The sequence below is a fragment of the Tachyglossus aculeatus genome, chromosome 4, assembly GCF_015852505.1.
Source record: "Tachyglossus aculeatus isolate mTacAcu1 chromosome 4, mTacAcu1.pri, whole genome shotgun sequence".
Classification (NCBI taxonomy): domain Eukaryota; kingdom Metazoa; phylum Chordata; class Mammalia; order Monotremata; family Tachyglossidae; genus Tachyglossus; species Tachyglossus aculeatus.
In genome coordinates this window covers 66,608,017-66,630,987 of record NC_052069.1, presented here as the reverse complement: position 1 = coordinate 66,630,987, position 22,971 = coordinate 66,608,017, and the positions used below count along the sequence as shown (strand labels likewise).

The 22,971-nt window shown below is 43.1% G+C and overlaps 1 protein-coding gene across 1 annotated transcript in view; it reads right to left on the bottom strand.

Moving 5' to 3' along the window:
* Positions 1 to 548: 548 nt before the first annotated feature.
* The window catches only part of DSCC1 (DNA replication and sister chromatid cohesion 1), a 40,025-nt gene continuing 17,602 nt past the window's right edge, over positions 549 to 22,971 (bottom strand). Inside the window, exons 4-9 of the mRNA XM_038745259.1 lie at positions 21,005 to 21,095; positions 14,515 to 14,653; positions 9,055 to 9,107; positions 7,309 to 7,463; positions 4,335 to 4,483; positions 549 to 825 (exon numbers count right to left, since the gene is read on the bottom strand). Of these exons, the coding sequence (XP_038601187.1) occupies positions 717 to 825; positions 4,335 to 4,483; positions 7,309 to 7,463; positions 9,055 to 9,107; positions 14,515 to 14,653; positions 21,005 to 21,095 (696 nt within the window). The 3' untranslated portion in view covers positions 549 to 716. The remainder of the gene's footprint in view (positions 826 to 4,334; positions 4,484 to 7,308; positions 7,464 to 9,054; positions 9,108 to 14,514; positions 14,654 to 21,004; positions 21,096 to 22,971) is intronic.

The window sequence follows — 22,971 nt, the reverse complement described above, 5'->3', positions numbered from 1 at the left end:
GCACTCACAGTCTAGAGGGGGGGAGACAGACATCGATACAAGTAAACCATCAATATGAATAAATAAAACGGCTGATAGGCGCATAAGTGCTGTGGGGTGGGGAGAGCCAGGGTGCTGCAGAAGGGAATGGGAGTGAGGAAATCATCATCAATCGTATTTATTGAGCGCTTACTGTGTGCAGAGCACTGTACTAAGCGCCTGGGGCGAGGGGATGGACAGCCTTGAAGCCGAGGATGAGGAGTTTTTGTTTGACGGCGAGGGGGATAGGCAACCAGGAGCTTAGGGCTGAATGCTGCTGACCTTGGAAGATTGAACAGACAATTCTTCTTCTGAACAATTTCTACACTGTGAGCCCGCTGTTGGGTAGGGACCGTCTCTATATGTTGCCAACTTGTACTTTCCAAGCACTTAGTACAATGCTCTGCACACAGTAAGCGCTCAATAAATACGATTGATGATGATGATGATGATGATGATGAGGCAGCCGTCGGAGACAGCCAGCCTACCGCAAGCTACACTGAATAACAGGAGGAAACTAGAAAGCGAGATCCCAGACAACCACCTCAAAAATTGTTTAATTAATACAGTGAGATGTCCCTATTAAAAGGTCTTTACAAAAAAGCCGTGTAACCATAGTCTAGCATACTATAACTCACAATTGGCAATTGTCTACTACGTCTGTCTCTCGTGACGGATTCTTAGCATATGTTTCATTTTTAGGAGATGGGTCTTCTGGAATTATACACTTTAACGCCATTCTGCATTGAAGAACGGGAATACTTGGTGAGCAGTGCACCTATGGTTTGTTTCTCTGCACACAGGTCACTGCGGAGAGGGAGAAAAAAAAAAAACATACGTTAGAAGCAGCGTGGCTCAGTGGAAAGAGCACGGGCTTTGGTTCATGGGTTCAAATCCCGGCTCCGCCAACTGTCAGCTGTGGGACTGTGGGCAAGTCACTTAACTTCTCTGTGCCTCAGTTACCTCATCTGGAAAATGGGGGCTAAGACTGTGAGCCCCCCGTAGGACAACCATGTAACCTCCCCAGTGCTTAGAACAGTGCTTTGTACATAGTAAGCGCTTAATAAATGCCATTATTATTATTATTATTATTAAATCCCGGCTCTGCCAACTTTCAGCTGTGTGACTGTGGGCAAGTCACTTAACTTCTCTATGCCTCAGTTCCCTCATCTGTAAAATGGGGATCAAGACTGTGAGCCCCCCGTGGGACAACCTGATCCCCTTGTCACCCCCCCAGTGCTTAGAACAGTGCTTTGCACATAGTAAGCGCTTAACAGATACCAACATTATTACTATTATTCTTTAGGTGACGGATATGGAATTTTTCTCTCTAGTAACTGGCACTCTCCTTCCTCCCACAACTCTCGTATTTCTAATTTTAAAATATCTAATTAAAAGTGCATTATTTTATTGCATTTAGTAAGAACTAGTAGAAAAGGAAGAGTAGCAGTAGAAAAGGAATCCAGAATTCATCAGTAGACAGGTTGATCAGTCAGTGGCATTTATTGAGCACAGACTCTGTGCGGAGCACTGTGTCAAGTATTTGGGAGAGTAATAATAACCATGGAATTTCTTAAGCGCTTACTATGTGCCAGGCACTGTACTAAGCGCTGGGGTGGATAAAGCAAATCAGCTGGACGCAGTGGAACAGTGCTTTGCACATAGTAAGCACTTAACAAATACCATCATTATTATGATTATTCTTTAGGTGACGGATATGGAATTTTTCTCTCTAGCAACTGGCACTCTCCTTCCTCCAACAACTCTCCTATTTCTAATTTTAAAATATCTAATTAAAAGTGCATTATTTTATTGCATTTACTAAGAACTAGTAGAAAAGGAAGAGTAGCAGTAGAAAAGGAATCCAGAATTCATCAGTAGACAGGTTGATCAGTCAGTCAGTGGCATTTATTGAGCACAGACTCTGTGTGGAGCACTGTGTCAAGCACTTGGGAGAGTAATAATAACCATGGAATTTGTTAAGCGCTTACTATGTGCCAGGCACTGTACTAAGCGCTGGGGTGGATAAAGCAAATCAGCTGGATGCAGTGGAACAGTGCTTTGCACATAGTAAGCGCTTAACAAATACCAACGTTATTATTATTCTTTAGGTGACGGATATGGAATTTTTCTCTCTAGCAACTGGCACTCTCCTTCCTCCAACAATTCTCCTATTTCTAATTTTAAAATATCTAATTAAAAGTGCATTATTTTATTGCATTTAGTAAGAACTAGTAGAAAAGGAAGAGTAGCAGCAGAAAAGGAATCCAGAATTCATCAGTAGACAGGTTAATCAGTCAGTAAGTGGCATTTATTGAGCATAGACTCTGTGCGGAGCACTGCGTCAAGTACTTGGATATGGAATTTTTCTCTCTAGCAACTGGCATGCTCCTTCCTCCAACAACTCTCCTATTTCTAATTTTACAATATCTAATTAAAAGTGCATTTTTTATTGCATTTAGTAAGAACTAGTAGAAAGGGAAGAGTAGCAGTAGAAATGGAATCCAGAATTCATCAGTAGACAGGCTGATCAGTCAGTGAGTGGCATTTATTGAGCACAGACTCTGTGCAGAGCACTGTGTCAAGTATTTGGGAGAGTAATAATAACCATGGAATTTCTTAAGTGCTTACTATGTGCCAGGCACTGTACTAAGCGCTGGGGTGGATAAAGCAAATCAGCTGGACGCAGTGGAACAGTGCTTCGCACATAGTAAGCGCTTAACAAATACCATCATTATTATTATTATTATTATTCTTTAGGTGACGGATATGGAATTTTTCTCTCTAGCAACTGGCACTCTCCTTCCTCCCACAACTCTCCTATTTCTAATTTTAAAATATCTAATTAAAAGTGCATTATTTTACTACATTTAGTAAGAACTAGTAGAAAGGGAAGAGTAGCAGTAGAAAAGGAATCCAGAATTCATCAGTAGACAGGCTGATCAGTCAGTCAGTGGCATTTATTGAGCATAGACTCTGTGCGGAGCACTGTGTCAAGTACTTGGATATGGAATTTTTCTCTCTAGCAACTGGCACTCTCCTTCCTCCAACAACTCTCGTATTTCTAATTTTAAAATATCTAATTAAAAGTGCATTATTTTATTGCATTTAGTAAGAACTAGTAGAAAAGGAAGAGTAGCAGTAGAAAAGGAATCCAGAATTCATCCGTAGACAGGTTGATCAGTCAGTCAGTCAGTGGCATTTATTGAGCACAGACTCTTTTCAGAGCACTGTGTCAAGCACTTGGGAGAGTAATAATAACCATGGAATTTGTTAAGCGCTTACTATGTGCCAGGCACTGTACTAAGCGCTGGGGTGGATCCAGCAAATCAGCTGGACGCAGTGGAGCGCCCAGTCTCAATCCCCATTTTACAGATGAAGTAACCGAGGCCCAGATAAGCAAAGTGATATGGCAGACAAGGGGCAGAGCCACTTCTGACCTTCTGACTTCCAAGCCAATTTGTACTTCCCAAGCGCTTAGTACAGTGCTCTGCACATAATAAGCGCTCAATAAATACGATTGATTGATTGATTGATCCACTATGCCATGCTGCTTATGTTCACTCGATCATATTTACTGAGTGCTTACTGTGTGCAGAACACTGTACTAAGTGCTTATACTACAACAAGAGTGGGTAGCCACGTTGCCAACGTGAGAATCTCATCATCAATCGTATTTATTGAGCGCTTACTATGTGCAGAGCACTGTACTAATCTCTTTCTCTGCAGCCCCGTATTTCCCCTTACCTTCGGGACGGCTCTCCTTGGACGTGCTGCCAACAACACAAACTCAGCATGTCCAAAACAGAACTCACCCAAACCCTGTCCTCCCTGAGGCTTTCCCATCGCTGTAGACACCACCACCCGCACACGGTGAGCTCCCCAACGTGACCGACTGATGGAATCTCCCCTCAAGACAACATACTGAACTGCGGGGAACAGCAGGGCCGAGTAAACAAGGAACCGAGAGGAGAGCTGTGGCCAAAAGGCTGGTCTCTGCTATCACAGCCTTGTACAGGGAAGAGTTACTTGTTATCGGCCCTACGGCCTTGCGCGGACGGGTGTTGCTTGCTACTGGCTTTGAAGGTTACAGGATTGCTGTGTTCGTTATAAACACAGGAACGTGGAAAAATACAGAATGTGACTGAAAGATATAAAAGTCTTGCTGCTTAACCCAATAAACGATTTCGTGCTTACCCTAGCCGGAGTCCGTCCCTTCGTACACCACGCTGAACAAACGTTCCTCAAGTCCTACCTATCGTGTTCCTGTTTCCAAAACATCAGCCACCCCACCAAATCCAGCGGGAAACACTCACAGGATATACGGGGCAATGTCTTCTTCGGTCCACTTCTCCCGAAGAGTGAACAAGCTGTTGAATCTTTCCTGATTTCCCTCGGGCAGGTCATCCACTTTTAGTAGGAAGATGGTTTCTGGTCTGGAGTTTCTATCCATCAGGGCCAAACCCTGGGACAAGGGAGAACGGATGGAAAAGCCGTGGGATGCCCAGGCTGTCGGCTCAACAACCGAGGGGAAACCCCAGAGTCCGGCGGCGGGGGGTCAGTCCAAAAGCGATTGAGTTCTGCCGCCCCTCACATCCCCCCACACTCCACCGAGTTATTTCCAGCCACCAAGAAACGCCCTGGAGCACTGCCGATTGCTGGGCCGGAGACGAACGGATCACCCTCACACACGCTTTCACCACCAGAAATCCGGGTGTTGCCGTAAGGACGTGTCTACAGTCTCTGTTACACTTGTACTCTCCCTAGCGCTTAGTACAGCACTCTGCACACAGTAAGCGCTCCGTAATTACCATTGATTGACTGGGCTTCTAATCATCATCAATCGCATTTATTGAGCGCTTACTGTGTGCAGAGCACTGTACGAAGCGCTTGGGAAGTCCAAGTTGGCAACATAGAGAGACGGTCCCTACCCAACAGTGGGCTCACGGTCTAAAAGGGGGAGACAGAGAACAAAACCAAACAGACTAACAAAATAAAATAAATAGAATAGCTTCTAATAATAATAATAATGGTATTTATTAAGCGCTTACTATAATAATAATGATGATGTTAAGTGCTTACTATGTGCAAAGCACTGTTCTAAGCACTGGGGGGGGATACAAGGTGATCAGTTTGTCCCACGTGGGGCTCACAGTCTTCATCCCCATTTTACAGATGAGGTAATTGCGGCTCCGAGAAGTTAAGTGACTTGCCCAAGGTCACACAGCGGACACGTGGGGGAGTCGGGATTCGAACCCATGACCTCCGACTCAAAAGCCCGGGCTCTTTCCACTGAGCCACGCTGCTTCTCTACTATGCTTACTATGTGCAAAGCACTGTATTTATTTTACTTGTACATATCTATTCTATTTATTTTATTTTGTTAGTCTGTTTGGTTTTGTGCTCTGTCTCCCCCTTTTAGACTGTGAGCCCGCTGTTGGGTAGGGACTGTCTCTATATGTTGCCAACTTGGACTTCCCAAGCGCTTAGTACAGTGCTCTGCACACAGTAAATGCTCAATAAATATGATTGATTGATTGTTCTAAGCGCTGGGGAGGTTACAAGGTGATCAGGTTGTCCCACGGGGGGCTCACAGTCTTAATCCCCATTTTCCAGATGAGGGAACTGAGGCACGGAGAAGTGAAGCGACTTGCCCAAAGTCACACAGCGGACTAGTGGCAGAGCCAGGATTTGAACCCGTGGCCTCTGACTCCAAAGCCCGGGCTCTTTCCACTGAGCCACGCTGCTTCTCTATCAGCTTATCAGGGAGGCACTTTGGACGAGTGACCTCTCGCCCACAATTGCTCTCCTCCACTTCCAGATTTTATTCATCTTCTCCCAGAAGCCTTCCCGAAGCCCTCTCCTCCCAATTCCTTCTGCGCCATTCTTACTTGCTCCTTCATTCATCCTCCCTCCCCCCCCACAGCTCATATGTATATCTGTATATACATGTCATTTTTCTTATCGATCTATTATTTACTTATTTATTAATATTTTATATTTATATTTATTTATATAGACCATGAGCTCGTTGTGGTCAGGATTAATATTTATTTATTAATATTTTATATTTATTTATATTGACCATGAGCTCGTTGTGGGCAGGAATATGCCGCTTTGTTGTTATACTGTACTCTCCCAAGCGCTTAGTACAGCACTTTGCACCCAGTCCGCGCTCAATAAATACGACTGAATGAATGAACCAATGGAAAGAGGAAACAGATGGGAGCCCCGAGACCTGAGTTCTAATCCCGCCCTGCCACTGACTAGTCTCCTGGTGGATCCCGCACAAGTCATAACTTCCCTCAGTCAATCAATGCTATTTATTGGGCGCTTACCATGCGCAGAGCACTGTACTAAACGCTTGGCTCTTGGTGTGTTTCCTCATCTGTAAAACAGGCATAAGGATCCCTGCCTCTACCTTGCAAGGAGGTTGGGAAGATAAAATCATCATCGATCGTATTTATTGAGCGCTTACTGTGTGCAGAGCACTGTACTAAGCGCTTGGGAAGTACAAATTGGCAACATATAGAGACAGTCCCTACCCAACAATGGGCTCACAGTCTAAAATGACACCATCAGTGGAGAAAGCACTTTGGGAAATAAAAGAGCTACACAAATTCAAGGGGTTATCATTAGCATGTCTTAATTACGAGGGACGGGGACTGTGTCCTACCCCAGTGCTTAGAGCAGTGCTTGACACACAGTAAGCGCTTAACAAATCATCATCATCAATCGTATTTATTGAGCACTTACTATGTGCAGAGCACTGTACTAAGCGCTTGGGAAGTACAAATTGGCAACATATAGAGACAGTCCCTACCCAACAGTGGGCTCACAGTCTAAAAATACCTTCATTACGTAATTACAGGACAAACATCATTCTGTGTACCGAAACGAAGACGCTTAAATGTCGCCTCATGACGTTATGAACCGGACGGCAGGAGAGGTCTTTCAGAAAAGGACGATTTTTAACCAGCAAAGAACGAATGAGCTTCAAAGAAATACCTGCAATTCTCTCACGGTCTTAATACCACGAGAGCCTCTCAAGGGGCCCAATTTATAACCGAGGCAAATCCGGCTCAACGCGTGCTGCGTTACAATTATAAAGGAAAAATAAATAAGGTGGGAGCGAGAGAAACCAACTGGAACAGGCAGGCAGCTCTTAAAAGCCAGACCCAGGGGCCCCAATTCCAGAGTCAATATATATAAATAAATACGATTGATTGATTGATTGACTGATTGCTATACCCGCTCCCCGAGGAATGGATCTGGAATCACCCCAGTCACCTTGAGCTGATCCAGGTGAGTGGTCATTCCTTCGGGAACGCTCTGCTGCCAAACTTCCTGAAATTCAGCGAGATTGAATTTCACCGCATTCTGTAGCAGCATTTGTGCTGTTGCTCTGCATATTTTGTCCACATTCAGTTCGAAATAAACTTCACCTATGCAGGGGGGAAAAAAGGGATCCCTATTTGTTTTTTTCCGCATTTTAACTTTGCACACAATAACTCCTCAGTAAGGACTGAATGAATGAATCTTTCAAGTTTTTTTTTCTTTTATCCGTGTCATTTTTCTTCTCTCGGGTACATCCATATCCCCTGGGCACTGCTTCTCTGTGGCACTTAAGTACGAATCTTTAATGAACTCTGCGCTTCTTCCTAGACTGTAAGCCCGCTGTTGGGTAGGGACTGTCTCTATGTGTTGCCGACTCGTACTTCCCAAGCGCTTAGTACAGTGCTCTGCACACAGTAAGTGCTCAATAAATACGATTGATTGATTCCTACCGGTAATTTCTTGAAGCAGTCCGGCCAAGGGGGAAAAGCACGGTACTGGGAGTTTGAGCACCTGGGAGCTTCTAATCTCAGCTCCACCACTTACCTGCTGTGTGACCCTGGGCAAGTCTCTTAACTTCTCTGGGCCTCAGTTTCCTCGCCTGCAAAATGGGGATTCAATCGTGTTCTCCCTCCCTGTGAGCCCCATGTGGGCCCTGATTCATTCATTCATTCATTCAATCGTATTTATTGAGCGCTTACTGTGTGCAGAGCACTGTACTAGGCGCTTGGGAAGTACAAGTTGGCAACATATAGAGACGGTCCCTACCCAACAGCGGGCTCACAGGCTAGAAGGGGGAGACAGACAACAAAACAAAACATATTAACAAAATAAAATAAACAGAATAAATATGTACAAGTAAAATAGACAGAGTAATAAATCTGTACTAACATATATACAGGTGCTGTGGGGAGGGGAAGGCGCTTAGTACAGTGCTTGGCACATAGTAAGGGCTTAACACATACCGTAATAATAACATCTGCCTCCCCCACGAAGACAGGGATATGTCTTCCAATTCTACTGTACTTTCCCAAGCATTAGCACAGTGATTTGCACAGAGTAGGCACTTAAATGCTACTTATTGTGCTTTCTCTGGCCTTTTCTATCTATAGACATATTTCGCCTGTCTTCTCCATTAAATAGTATGATTTTTGAAGGCAGAGAATATGTCTTGCTTCTTTGCCCTCTCCCAAGAGTTCAGAAAAGTGCTTAGCTGTCAACTGGCACTCCAAAAAATATCATATATATATTATATATATATATATAAATATATATATATGTACATATATATATATATATATATATATATATATATATATATATATATACATACACATAATTTCTTGAAGCAGTATGGCCAAGGGGGAAAAGCATGGTACTGGGAGTTTTATATAGATATAAAATATACAAAAATATAAAATATTAAAAAATATTAAAAAATATATAAATACAATCAGTTTCACCTTAAGTTACATATCTATAAATTATATAAATATAAATCAATTATTCATATTCTGTCTCCCTCTCTAGATTGCAAGCTCGCCTTGTGGGCAGGGAATGTGTCTACCAACTCTGTTATACTGTATTCTCCCAAGCACTTAGTACAGTGCACTGCAAACAGCAAAGCATTCAATAAATACCCCGGATTGAGTGATTAAGGGACGGATGAAATTTCCAGTAGGCTTTCTTACCGACACTCACCTTCATCAGTATATTTCTTTCCGTAACATTCAAGACAGTGTTGTATCATTTCTCTGAAAAAAATTCAAAATTAGCCTTATGGAGTCATATCAGCAAAGAACCCCAAGATACAGTTATATCTTAATGTAATGTCAAATTCTGGGTCACTGTAAAAAAAAAAACAATAATGCCGGCCTCAAAAAACCCTTCTAATAATAATAGTAATGGTGGTATTTGTGAAGTGCTTAATACGTGCAAAGCACTGTTCTAAGCGCTGGGGAGGTTACAAGGTGATCAGGTTGGCCCACGGGGGGCTCACAGTCTTCATTCCCATTTTACAGATGAGGGAATTGAGGACCAGAGAAGTGAAGTGACTTGGCCAAAGTCACACGGCTAATTGGTGGAGACGGGATTTGAACCCGTGACCTCGGACTCTTTCCACTGAGCCACGCTATTTCTCCGATCTCCTTCTTCTGATCTAAAAGTTTCACTGAAATGATTTTGCTTTATACCTCCGCGTTCCCAAGTAACAAATCGGAGCATAACAAATCAAAACTTCTAGAATCCCCCCGACCTCTGCCTCTTGGCAATGAATATCTAAAAACGACCCGCTCATCCTGAGTTTCTAGTAAATACCCCAAACGGGTGAAGGGCAGAGGTTACAGTCCAGGAAAATAACGACTATCTACTGCAGTGCTTAGCACAGTACCTGAACGTAGTAAGCAGTTAATAGAAATAGTCCTCGTATATCACATGAACCCACAGCTTAGAAAACTCTTGAGAACGGGGAATAGTCTACACTTTGGCAAGTTGTAGTGTGTGACTCTTTCAATTCTAACATACCCCAAAAGCAACCTAAGAGGTCTTCCAAAAAGATCCTTTAGGCATCAACTTACTATCAATCAATCGTATTTATCAATCAATCGTATTGATTGAGAGCTTACTGTGCGCAGAGCACTGTACTAGCCATTCACTATGATGAGAATAATGGTATTTGTTAAGCGGCGATGACGTGCCAAACACTGTACTAAGTGTTGAGGTAGATATAGAGATATGGAGGTTAGAGAAGTGTGACTTTTTTTTTTGATGGCATTTATTAAGCGCTTACTATGTGCAAAGCACTGTTCTAAGACTATGTGTCTGTGACTTTGGGCAAGTCACTTAACTTCTCTGTTTCTCAGTTACCTCATCTGGAAAATGGGGAAGCAATGGAAAATGGGGAAAATGGAGAAGCAGCGTGGCTCAGTGGAAAGAGCCCGGGCTTTGGAGTCAGAGGTCATGGGTTCAAATCCCGGCTCCACCAACTGTCAGCTGTGTGATTTTGGGCAAGTCACTTCACTTCTGTGGGCCTCAGTTCCCTCAGCTGTAAAATGGGGATTAAAAACTGTGAGCCCCCTGTGGGGCAACCTGATCACCTTGTAACCTCCCCAGCGCTTAGAACAGTGCTTTGCACATAGTAAGTGCTTAACAAATACCATCATTATTACTATTATTATTATTATGGGGATTAAGACTGTGAGCCCCTCGTGGGACAACCTGATCACCTTGTAACCTCCCCAGCGCTTAAAACAGTGCTTTGCACATAGTAAGCGCTTAATAAATGTCATTATTACTACTATTATTATTATTCATTCATTCATTCAATCGTATTCATTGAGTACTTACTGTGTGCAGAGCACTGTAATAAGCGCTTAGGAAGTACAAGTTGGCAACATATAGAGAATTATTATTATTAAGTATTATTATAATATATATAAATATATTATATTATTATTATATAAGGTAAGTGGCTCTGGCACTAGTCTGCTGGGTGACCTCGGGGAAGTCACTTATCTTCTCCGTGCCTCAGTTCCCTCATCTGTAACATGGGGATTGAATGTGAGCCCACTGTTGGGTAGAGACTTTTAGACTGTGAGCCCACTGTTGGGTAGGGACCGTCTCTATATGTTGCCAACTTGTACTTCCCAAGCGCTTAGTACAGTGCTCTGCACACAGTAAGCGCTCAATAAATACGATTGATTGATTGATTGAGCCCCACGTGGAGGACTGAATGAATGAACAGGGACTGTGCCCAACCTGATTAGATTGTATTTACCCCAGTACTTGATACAGAGCCCGACATATAGAAAGTGCTTACCCTGACACATAGAAAGTCCTTAACAAAAACCATTAAAAAAAAAATCAACACACGTGGGACATGAAGATACACAGTTATGTCATTACGTGACCCTCAAGCAGCCTTATTAAAGTCACGTCTCCTCCGAGAGACCTTCCCCAGCTAAGCCTTCATTTCCTCTTTGCCCTCTCCCTTCTGCATCACCCTTGCAGAAGAGAAGCAGCGTGGCTCAGCGGAAAGAGCCCGGGCTTTGGAGTCAGGGGTCACGGGTTCAAATCCCGCCTCCGCCACTTGTCAGCTGTGTGACTTTGGGCAAGTCACTTCTCCGGGCCTCAGTTCCCTCATCTGTAAAATGGGGATTAAGACTGTGAGCCCCCCATGGGACAACCTGATTGCCTTGCAACCTCCCCAGCGCTTAGAACAGTGTTTTGCGCTTAATAAATTATTAGTGCCCTTAGATCTGTAACCCTTATAATAATAATGTTGGCATTTGTTAAGCGCTCACTATGTGCAAAGCACTGTTCTAAGCGCTTGGGGGATACAAAGTGATCAGGTTGTCCCACGTGGGGCTCACAGTCTTAATCCCCATTTTACAGATGAGGTAACTGAGGCTCAGAGAAGTGAAGTGACTTGCCCAAGGTCACACAGCAGACATGTGGCGGAGCCGGGATTCGAACCCATGATCTCTGACTCCAAAGCCCGGGCTCTTTCCACTGAGCCACGCTGCTTTCACGCTGCTTTTGAGGGTCACGTAATGACATAACTGCGCATCTTCATGTCCCACGTGTGTTGATTTTTTTTTTAATGGTTTTTGTTAAGGACTTTCTATGTGTCAGGGTAAGCACTTTCTATATGTCGGGCTCTGTATCAAGTACTGGGGTAAATACAATCTAATCAGGTTGGGCACAGTCCCTGTTCATTCATTCAGTCCTCCACGTGGGGCTCAATCAATCAATCAATCATATTTATTGAGCGCTTACTGTGTGCAGAGCACTGTACTAAGCGCTTGGGAAGTACAGGTTGGCAAGTGGGCCCTTATGCAGTCCACCCTCAGCCCCACAGCCCTTATGGACATATCAGTAATTTATTTATTGCTATAAATGTCTGTCTCCCCCTCTAGACTGTAACCTCCCTGTGGGCCGTGAAGGTGTCTACCGACTCTAATATTTTAATATTAAAATATTATTACTATTATTTTAATATTGGGACCGTCTCTATATGTGGGACCGTCTCTATATGTTGCCAACCTGTACTTCCCAAGCGCTTAGTCCAGTGCTCTGCACACAGTAAGCGCTCAATAAATACGATTGAAGGAATGAATGAATGACTCAGTTACACAGTACTCTCCCAAGCATTCGGGACAGTGTTCTGCACACATTAAGCGCTCAATAAATAGACTGATTGATTGACACTGACGTACACACTGTGTGCAGAGCACTGTACAGGGGCGGCGTAGCGGCTACACCCGAGCCTAGGAGTCAGAATGTCATGGGTTCTAATCTCGGCTCCCCCACTTGTCTGCTGTGTGACCTTGGGCAAGCCACTTCACTTCTCTGGGCCTCAGGGACCTCATCTGTAAAATGGGGATTGAGGCTGGGAGCCCCACGTGGGACAGGGACTGTGTCCAACCCGATTTGCTTTGTATCCACCCCAGTGCTTAGGACAGTGCCTGGATGATGTGCATTTAGCTTTAATTGTATTTGTCCCGACGACTTGACACCCGTCCACATGTTTTGTTTTGTTGTCTGTCTCCCCCTTCTACACTATGAGCCCGTCGTCGGGTAGGGACCGTCTCTATATAATAATAATAATAATAATGGCATTTATTAAGCGCTTACTATGTGCAAAGCACCGTTCTAAGCGCTGGGGAGGTTACAAGGTGATCAGGTTGTCTTACGGTGGGGCTCACAGTATTAATCCCCATTTTACAGATGAGGGAACTGAGGCCCAGAGAAGTGAAGTGACTTGCCCAAAGCCACAGAGCTGGCAAGTAGTGGAGCCGGGATTCGAACCCATGACCTCTGACTCCAAAGCCCGGGCTCTTTCCACTGAGCCACGCTGCTTCTCATATATGTTGCCAACTTGTACTTCCCAAGTGCTTAATACAGTGCTCTGCACACAGTAAGCCCTCAATAAATACGATTGAATGGACGAATGAAAATACCATTATTACGATTATTAATATTAAAAGAGACTCGGTCTTCTAGGAGTTTCCGATCTAATCAATCAATCGTATTTATTGAGTGCATACTATGTGCAGAGCACTGTACTAAGCGCTTGGGAAGTACAAATTGGCAACATATAGAGACGGTCCCTACCCAACAGTGGGCTCACAGTCTAAAAGGGGGAGACAGAGAAGAAAACCAAACATACTAACAAAATAAAATAAATAGACTAGATATAAAATAAATAGAATAGATCTAATGGGGGACTGATTTTCTCTATTAGCCTCCAGAGGCCTAAACTTCCCAAGTCATCAGACCTACGTCTCTTTAAACTCAGCTGCTTCTCCTCTCTGCAATATTTATTTAATAATAACAATGATGGCATTGGTCAAGCGCTTACTATGTGCCAAGCACTGTTCTAAACGCTGGGGGAGATACAAGGTGATCGGGTTGTCCCACGGGGGGCTCACAGTCTTCATCCCCATTTTAGAGATGAGGTAACTGAGGCGTAGAGAATAATAATAATGATGGCATTTATTAAGCGCTTACTAGGTGCAAAGCGCTGTTCTAAGCGCCGGGAAGGGTAGCTAAGGGAAGTGACTTGTCCAAAGTCACCCAGCTGACAAGTGGAGGAGCGGGGATTTGAACCCGCGTCCTCTGACTCCCAAGCCCGGGATCTTTCCACGGAGCCACGCTAATTTCTTTCAGTGACTGCCTCCCCTGCAAAACCGTTTAGGCCTCGAAGGCCGGGGTCATCATCATCATCGTCAATCGTATTTATTGAGCGCTTACTGTGTGCAGAGCACTGTACTAAGCGCTTGGGAAGTACAAACTGGCAACATATAGAGACAGTCCCTACCCAACAGTGGGCTCACAGTCTAAAAAGGGGTGCTGTCTGCTATTCTCCCAAGCGCTTAGCGCAGTGTCTCGCCCAGAGTTAAGCACTTGATAAATACTAGCGAATTTCGTCTTGGCCTACACCTCAACGCCTCCAAGGACCCCGCAGAACTAGAAGGACGCAACAGCTGGGCCGAGAGCCAACGGCAGTTAACCGGGAAAAGAAAAGCTTTGGGTTGGAATCGCCCTTGCCGACTTGTACTTCCCAAGTGCTTAGTACAGTGCTCTGCACACAGTAAGCGCTCAATAAATACGATTGATTGATTGACTGATTGATTGAGAAGCGACGCTTCATCTACTTACTCAGGTTCCAAGGGCCCAAGTTCCGCCAGGCAGGTGTTTAACGGGACTTTGGTGAACGACCAGGATTCAGAGTCCACAAGTTGAGTTATGTGATTCAGAAGTTTCATTTCGTAATCGAAGTCAAGAATCCGCCAATACCCTGCCAATAATAATAATGACGATGGCGTTTGTGAAGTGCTTACTATGTGCCAAGCACTGTTCTAAGCACTGGGGGGGTATACAAGGTAATCAGGTTGCCCCACGTGGGGCTCACAGTCTTAATCTCCCCCTATCAATCAATCAATCGTATTTATTGAGAGCTTACTGTGTGCAGAGCACTGTACTAAGCGCTTGGGAAGTACAAGTTGGCAACTTACAGAGACTGTGAGCCCACTATTGGGTAGGGACCGTCTCTATATGTTGCCACTTCCCAAGCGCTTAGTACGGTGCTCTGCACACAGTAAGCGCTCAATCAATACGATCGATTGATTGATTGATGAATCCCCATTTTATAGATGGGGTGACTGAAGCACAGAGAAGTGAAGTGACCGGCCCAAAGTCACACAGCTAAGTGGAGGAGCCGGGATTAGAATCCACGACCTCCGACTCCCAAGGCCGGGCTCTTTCCACTGAGCCACGCTGCTTCTCCGTTTCAGTACAGTGCTCTCTGCATCATCATCATCATCATCAACTGTATTTATTGAGCGCTTATTGTGTGCAGAGCACTGTACTAAGCGCTTGGGAAGTCCAAGTTGGCAACATATAGAGACAGTCCCTACCCAACAGTGGGCTCACAGTCTAAGAGGGCGAGACAGAGAACAAAACCAAACATACTAACAAAATAAAATAAATAGAATAGATAGGTACAAGCAAAATAAATAAATAAATAGAGTAATAAATATGTACAAACATATATACATATGTACAGGTATATCTGCACACACTGAGTGCTCAATTAATATCAGTGATCGATTGATTATTGAGCACTGACCATATGCAGAGCACTTTACTTGGGAGAGCATAATAGACTATTTGGTCCTGATTCTTACCCTCAAGAAGCTTACCCCCCAAGTCTGGGGAGAAACGCTAAAATAATTTACAAGGAGATTTGTCAGGTTTGTGAGGTATATTCACCACCAGAAGTAAATTGCTGGGAGTAGCAGTTGGCAGGGATACACAATGGAGAGGTTAGAGATTAATCCGGGAATTTTTCCTGGAGGAAATGTAATTTTCTTAAGGAGATTCTTCAATCAGGAATGAATCAGGGTACATGCCGGTATTCAAACAAGCAATTTCCAGAAAATTCCAAAGAGGAGGAATTGTTGCAAATCTCCAACCCGGAAGGTTGAAAATGAAGCTGGACTCAGACACCTGTGGAATATATGTGTATATACACATATATAATATGTGTAATATATATTATACTATATTATACTATAATATATATAGTATATTATACTATATATATACACTATATAGTATATATATTATACTATATATATGTGTATATTATGTAGAATACACATATATTCCACAGGTGTCTGAACCTTGAGTCCAGCCTACATATACATATATATATATATTTGTTTGTCTGTATTTATTACTCTATTTATTTTACTTGTACATATGTATTCTATTTATTTTATTTTGTTAATATGTTTGGTTTTGTTTTCTGTCTCCCCCTTCTAGACTGTGAGCCTGCTGTTGGGTAGGGACCGTCTCTATATGCTGCCAACTTGTACTTCCCAAGCGCTTAGTAAAGTGCTCTGCACACAGTAAGCGCTCAATAAATACGATTGATTGATTGGAATTGGGATTTTTGTCTTCACTACCCTGAATCCCTATTTCCCATTTGAAACTCAGGAGATGGGCTACACTACTGACTCTGATTTCATTAGCAGGCCTAAAATGTTCATCTGGGGCATCCTGCAGCTTTTCTGCAAGTTTTTTTGTTGTTGTTGGGGGGCGTTTTTTGTTGTTTTTAAATGGTGTTTGTTAAGGGCTTTCTACATACTAAGCGCTCGGGAGAATACAATATAACACGAGTTGGTAAACATGTTTCCTGCCCACAAGGAGCTGACAGTCCAGGGGGTGAGACAGATATGAAAATAAATTGCAGATATGTATGTAATCACTCTAGGTGGGGAGAGTGGGGTGACTCTCAAGTGTTTAAAGGGTATAATAATAATAATAATAATGGCATTTATTAAGCGCTTACTATGTGCAAAGCACTGTTCTAAGCACTGGGAAGGTTACAAGGTTTTTTTCTGTAGGGAAGGCAGTTTATATATAGTTGTACAGATTTATTACTCTATTTATTTTACTTGTACATATTTACTATTCTATTTATTTTGTTAATGATGAGCTGACGGTCCAGGGGGTGAGACAGATGTGAAAATAAATTACAGATACGTATATAATCACTCTAGGGGGGAGAGTGGGGTGACTCTCAAGTGTTTAAAGGGTACAACAATAATAATAATAATGATGGCATTTATTAAGCGCTTACTATGTGCAGAGCACTGTTCTAAGCGCTGGGAAGGTTACAAGGTTTTTTCTGTAGGGAAGGCGGTTTATATATAGTTCATATATACTTGTACAGATTTATTACTCTACTTATTTTACTTGTACATATTTACTATTCTATTTTGTTAATGATGAGCTGACGGTCCAGGGGGTGAGACAGATATTAAAATAAATTACAGATACGTATATAATCACTCTAGGGGGGAGAGTGGGGTGACTCAAGTGTTTAAAGGGTACAACAGTAATAATAATAATGATGGCATTTATTAAGCGCTTACTATGTGCAGAGCACTGTTCTAAGCGCTGGGAAGGTTACAAGGCTTTTTCTGTAGGGAAAGTGGTTTATATATAGTTTATATATAGTTGTACAGATTTATTACTCTATTTATTTTACTTGTACTTATTTACTATTCTATTTATTTTGTTAATGATGAGCTGACAGTCCAGGGGGTGAGACAGATATTAAAATAAATTACAGATATGTATATAATCACTCTAGGGGGGAGAGTGGGGTGACTCAAGTGTTTAAAGGGTACAACAATAATAATAATCATAATGATGGCATTTATTAAGCACTTACTATGTGCAAAGCACTGTTCTAAGCGCTGGGAAGGTTACAAGGTTTTTTCTGTAAGGAAGGCGGTTTATATAGAGTTTATATATAGTTGTGCAGACTTATTACTCTATTTATTTTACTTTTACATATTTACTATTTTATTTATTTTGTTAATGATGAGCTGATGGTCCAGGGGGTGAGACAGATATGAAAATAAATTGCAGATATGTATATAATCACCCTAGGGGGGAGAGTGGGGTGACTCAAGTGTTTAAAGGGTACAACAGTAATAATAATAATAATAATGATGGCATTTATTAAGCACTTACTACGTGCAGAGCACTGTTCTAAGCGCTGGGAAGGTTACATGGTTTTTTCTGTAGGGAAGGCAGTTTATATATAGTTTATATATAGTTGTACAGATTTATTACTCTATTTGTTTTACTTGTACATATTTACTATTCTATTTATTTTGTTAATGATGAGCTGATGGTCCGGGGGTGAGACAGATATGAAAATACTGTAGATATGTATATAATCACTCTAGTGGGGAGAGTGGGGTGACTCTCAAGTGTTTAAAGGGTACAACAACAACAATAATAATAATAATGATGGCATTTATTAAGCGCTTACTATGTGCAGAGCACTGTTCTAAGCGCTGGGAAGGTTACAAGGTTTTTTCTGTAGGGAAGGCGGTTTATATATAGTTTATATATAGTTGTACAGATTTATTACTCTACTTATTTTACTTGTACATATTTACTATTCTATTTATTTTGTTAATGATGAGCTGACGGTCCAGGGGGTGAGACAGATATGAAAATAAATTGCAGATACGTATATAATCACTCTAGGGGGGAGAGTGGGGGGACTCTCAAGTGTTTAAAGGGTACAACAATAATAATAATAATAATGATGGCATTTATTAAGCACTTACTCTGTGCAAAGCACTGTTCTAAGCACTGGGAAGGTTACAAGGTTTTTTCTGTAGGGAAGGCGGTTTATATATTGTTTATAGTTTATATAGAGTTGTACAGATTTATTACTCTATTTTACTTGTATATATTAACTATTCTATTTATTTTGTTAATGATAAGCTGACAGTCCAGGGGGTGAGACAGATATTAAAATAAATTGCATATATATATATATATATAAATATATATATATATAAATATATATATATATATATATATATATAATCACTCTAGGGAGGAGAGTGGGGTGACTCTCAAGTGTTTAAAGGGTACAACAATAATAATAATAATAATAATGGCATTTATTAAGAGCTTACTATGTGCAGAGCACTGTTCTAAGCGCTGGGGAGGTTACAAGGCGATCAGGTTGTCCCATGGGGGGGGCTCACAGTCTTAATCCCCATTTTACAGATGAGGCCACTGAGGCCCAGAGAAGAGAAGTGACCTGCCCAAAGTCACACAGCTGACAAGTGGCGGAGCCGGGATTTGAACCCATGACCTCTGACTCCAAAGCCCAGGCTCTTTCCACCGAGCCACGGTGCTTCTCGATCCGAGTGCAGGATAACATAGAAGGGAGAGGGAGAAGGGGAAACAAGGTCTTAGGAAAGGCCTCTTGAAGGCGATGGGATATTAATAAAGAAGCCTGCCGTAGTAGATGCAGCACGGGTCTGGGAGCAAGAAGGTCATGGGTTCGAATCCCAGCTCTGCCACTTGTCTGCTGTGGGACCTTGGGCAAGTCACTTCACTTCTCCGCACCTCAGTTGCCTCATCTGTAAAATGGGGCTTGAACTGTGAGCCCCACGTGGGACAGGGACTGTGTCCAACCCCATTTGCTTGTATCCACCCCAGTGCTTCGTACAGTGCCTGCCACACAGTAAGCACTTAACAAATACAACAATTATTAATAAGGCTTTGAAGTTGGGGAGGGTGGTGGTCTAGTCATATACGCCTTGGCACTTGATAACAGTGGTGGTGTACGGAAGCAGCGTGGCTCAGTGGAAAGAGCCCGGGCTTTGGAGTCGGAGGTCATGGGTTCAAATCCCGGACTCTGCCAATTGTCAGCTGTGTGACTTTGGGCAAGTCAACTTCTCTGTGCCTCAGTTATCTCATCTGTAAAATGGGGATTGAAACCGTGAGCCCCCCATGGGACAACCTGATCACCTTGTCACCTCCCCAGCGCTTAGAACGGTGCTTTGCACATAGTAAGCGCTTGATAAATGCCATCATTATTTATTCAATCAATCAATCGTATTTATTGAGCGCTTACTGTGTGCAGAGCACTGTACTAAGCGCTTGGGAAGTATTTATTATTTAACTGACATTTACTCATTTTGTCCTGATTCTTGCAGTTATCAGTTCTACCCGTGCTTCTCCTCCTGCCGCCACTGTACGCCTCCAACATATTTCTGCATCCCTTCTCCATCAGACTGCACACTCCCTGAAGGCGGGAATCCCACGCTATTCTAGCTCTATGCTCCCACAGCCATCAGGTGCTCAATAAATCCGAATGAATGAATGAATGACTGTATGCAGAGAAGGACCAGCAGCGAAAGAGGAAGGAAGCAGAGTGGCCTAGTGGATAGATCACGGGCCCGAGAGTCGGAAGGACCTAAATCCTAATCCCGGCTCCGCCGCTCGTCTGCTGCGGGACCCTGGGCAAGTCATTTCACTTCTCTGGGCCTCAATTACGCCATCCGTAAAATGGGGATTAAGACTGTGAGCCACCTGTGGGACAGGGATTGTGTCCAACCTGATTAGTCTACCCCGGCGCTATTGAAGGCACATCTCCTCCAAGAGGCCTTCCCTTCCTACGCCCTCCTTTCCCCTTCTCCCACCCCCTTCTGCATCACCCTGACTTGCTCCCTTTCCTTACCCCTTCTCCCAGCCCCACAGTACTTCATCATCATCATCATCAATCGCATTTATTGAGCGCTTACTGTGTGCAGAGCACTGGACTAAGCGCTTGGGAAGTACAAGTTGGCAACATATACAGTCCCTACCCAACAGTGGGCTCACAGTCTAAAAGGGGGGAGACAGAGAACAAAACCAAACAGACTAACAAAATAAAATAAATAGAATAGATATGTATAAGTAAAATAAATAAATAAATACTTAAGGACAGATCTGTCATTTATTTATTTACATTAATGTCTGTCTCCTCCTCTAGACCGTAAGCTCACCGTGGGCACGGAATGTGTCTGCTTGTTGTTGTGCTGTACTGTCAGGTGCTCTGCACACAGAAAACACTCAATAAATCTGATTGAATAGAGCACCTGACACACAGTAAACACTTAAATGCCATTAAAAAAAAAGGGTGCTTCAGTTGACATTTAGAAATTACTTCCAACGGTTTGACTCAGTCCAGAGGTTCCCAATAGTTTTCCATCCAACCCACTTCTGGCCTCCCCCATTTCCCACCACTACCGACGAGAGAAATCGCAACTCATGCTACCTTCGATTTTACAGGCATTTAGGACTTGTAACTGAGCCATTATTTCTCCCTCGCTTGCTTGAACCCGATCAAACAAATCTTCAGTGGTATACTGCGGGAGACAAAAGAATAAACATGAGGCTAAAAGCGAACGAGAGAGATGTGTGGTCACGAAAAACTTGAGCAAGAGAACTTCAGATGTAATTAGGATCAATCAATCAATCGTATTTATTGAGCACTTACTGTGTGCAGAGCACTGGATTAAGCGCTTGGGAAGTACAATTTGGCAACATATAGAGACAGTCCCTACCCAACAGTGGGCTCACAGTCTAAAAGGGGGAGACAGAGAACAAAACCAAACATACTAATAAAATAAAATAAATAGAATAGATATGTACAAGTAAAATAAATAAATAGAGTAATAAATATGTACAAACATATATACATATATACAGGTGCTGTGGGGAAGGGAAGGAGGTAAGATGGGGGGGATGGAGAGGGGGACGAGGGGGAGAGGAAGGAAGGGGCTCAAAGAGCTGGCATACAGGTCATTCAGTTCAGTCTTCTTCCTCCAGGAGATAATCATTCATTGTTGTACTTATTGAGCGCTTACTGTGCGCAGAGCACTGTACTAAGCGCTTGGGAAGTCCAAGTTGGCAACATATAGAGACGGTCCCTACCCAACAGCGGGCTCACAGTCTAGAAGGACTATAATAATAATAATAATAATGATAGTAATGATGGCATTTGTTAAGCACTTGGTTTTGTTCTCTGTCTCCCCCTTTTAGACTGTGAGCCCACTGTTGGGTAGGGACTGTCTCTATATGTTGCCAACTTGTACTTCCCAAGCGCTTAGTACAGTGCTCTGCACATAGTAAGCGCTGAATAAATACGATTGATGATGATGACTTGTTATGTGTCAGGCACTATACTAAGCGCTGGGGTGGATACAAGCAAATCTGGTGGGAAACAGTCCCCGTTCCACATGGGGCTCACAGTCTCCATCCCCGTTTCTCAGATGAGGTAACTGAGGCCCAGAGAAGTGAAGGGACTTGTCCAAGGTCACACAGAGGGCAAGCGGCGGAGCCGGGATTAGAAGCCGGGTCCTCCTGACACCCAGGCCCGGGCTCTATCCACTAAGCCACGCTGCTTTTTGGGAGAGTACGGTGCAACAGAGTTGGTAGACACGATCCCTTGCCCTCAGGAGCCTACAGTCCAGAGGAAGCGATTATAGTATTAGCGCCTCTCATGCTCTCCTCTGCTTGCCACTGAGCCCACTGTTGGGTAGGGACCGTCTCTATATGTTGCCAACTTGGACTTCCCAAGCGCTTAGTACAGTGCTCTGCACACAGTAAGCGCTCAATAAATACGATTGATTGATGGATTGTTTTGTTGTCTGTCTCCCCCTTCTAGACTGTGAGCCCGCTGTTGGGTAGGGACCGTCTCTAGATGTTGCCAACTTGGACTTCCCAAGCGCTTAGTACAGTGCTCTGTGCACAGTAAGTGCTCAACAAATACGACTGAATGAATGAATATATGTTTGTACATATTTATTACTCTACTTATTTTACTTGTACATATTGATTCTATTTATTTTATTTGGTTAATATGTTTTGTTTTGTTCTATGTCTTCCCCTTCTAGCCTGTGAGCCCGCTGTTGGGTAGGGACCGTCTCTAGGTGTTGCCAACTTGGACTTCCCAAGCGCTTAGTACAGTGCTCTGTACACAGTAAGTGCTCAACAAATACGACTGAATGAATGAATATATGTTTGTACATATTTATTACTCTACTTATTTTACTTGTACATATTGATTCTATTTATTTTATTTGGTTAATATGTTTTGTTCCCTGTCTCCCCCTTCTAGACCGTGAGCCCGCTGTTGGGTAGGGACCGTCTCTATAGGTTGCCAACTTGGACTTCCCAAGCGCTTAGTACAGTGCTCTGCACACAGTAAGCGCTCAATAAATACGATTGAATGAATGAATA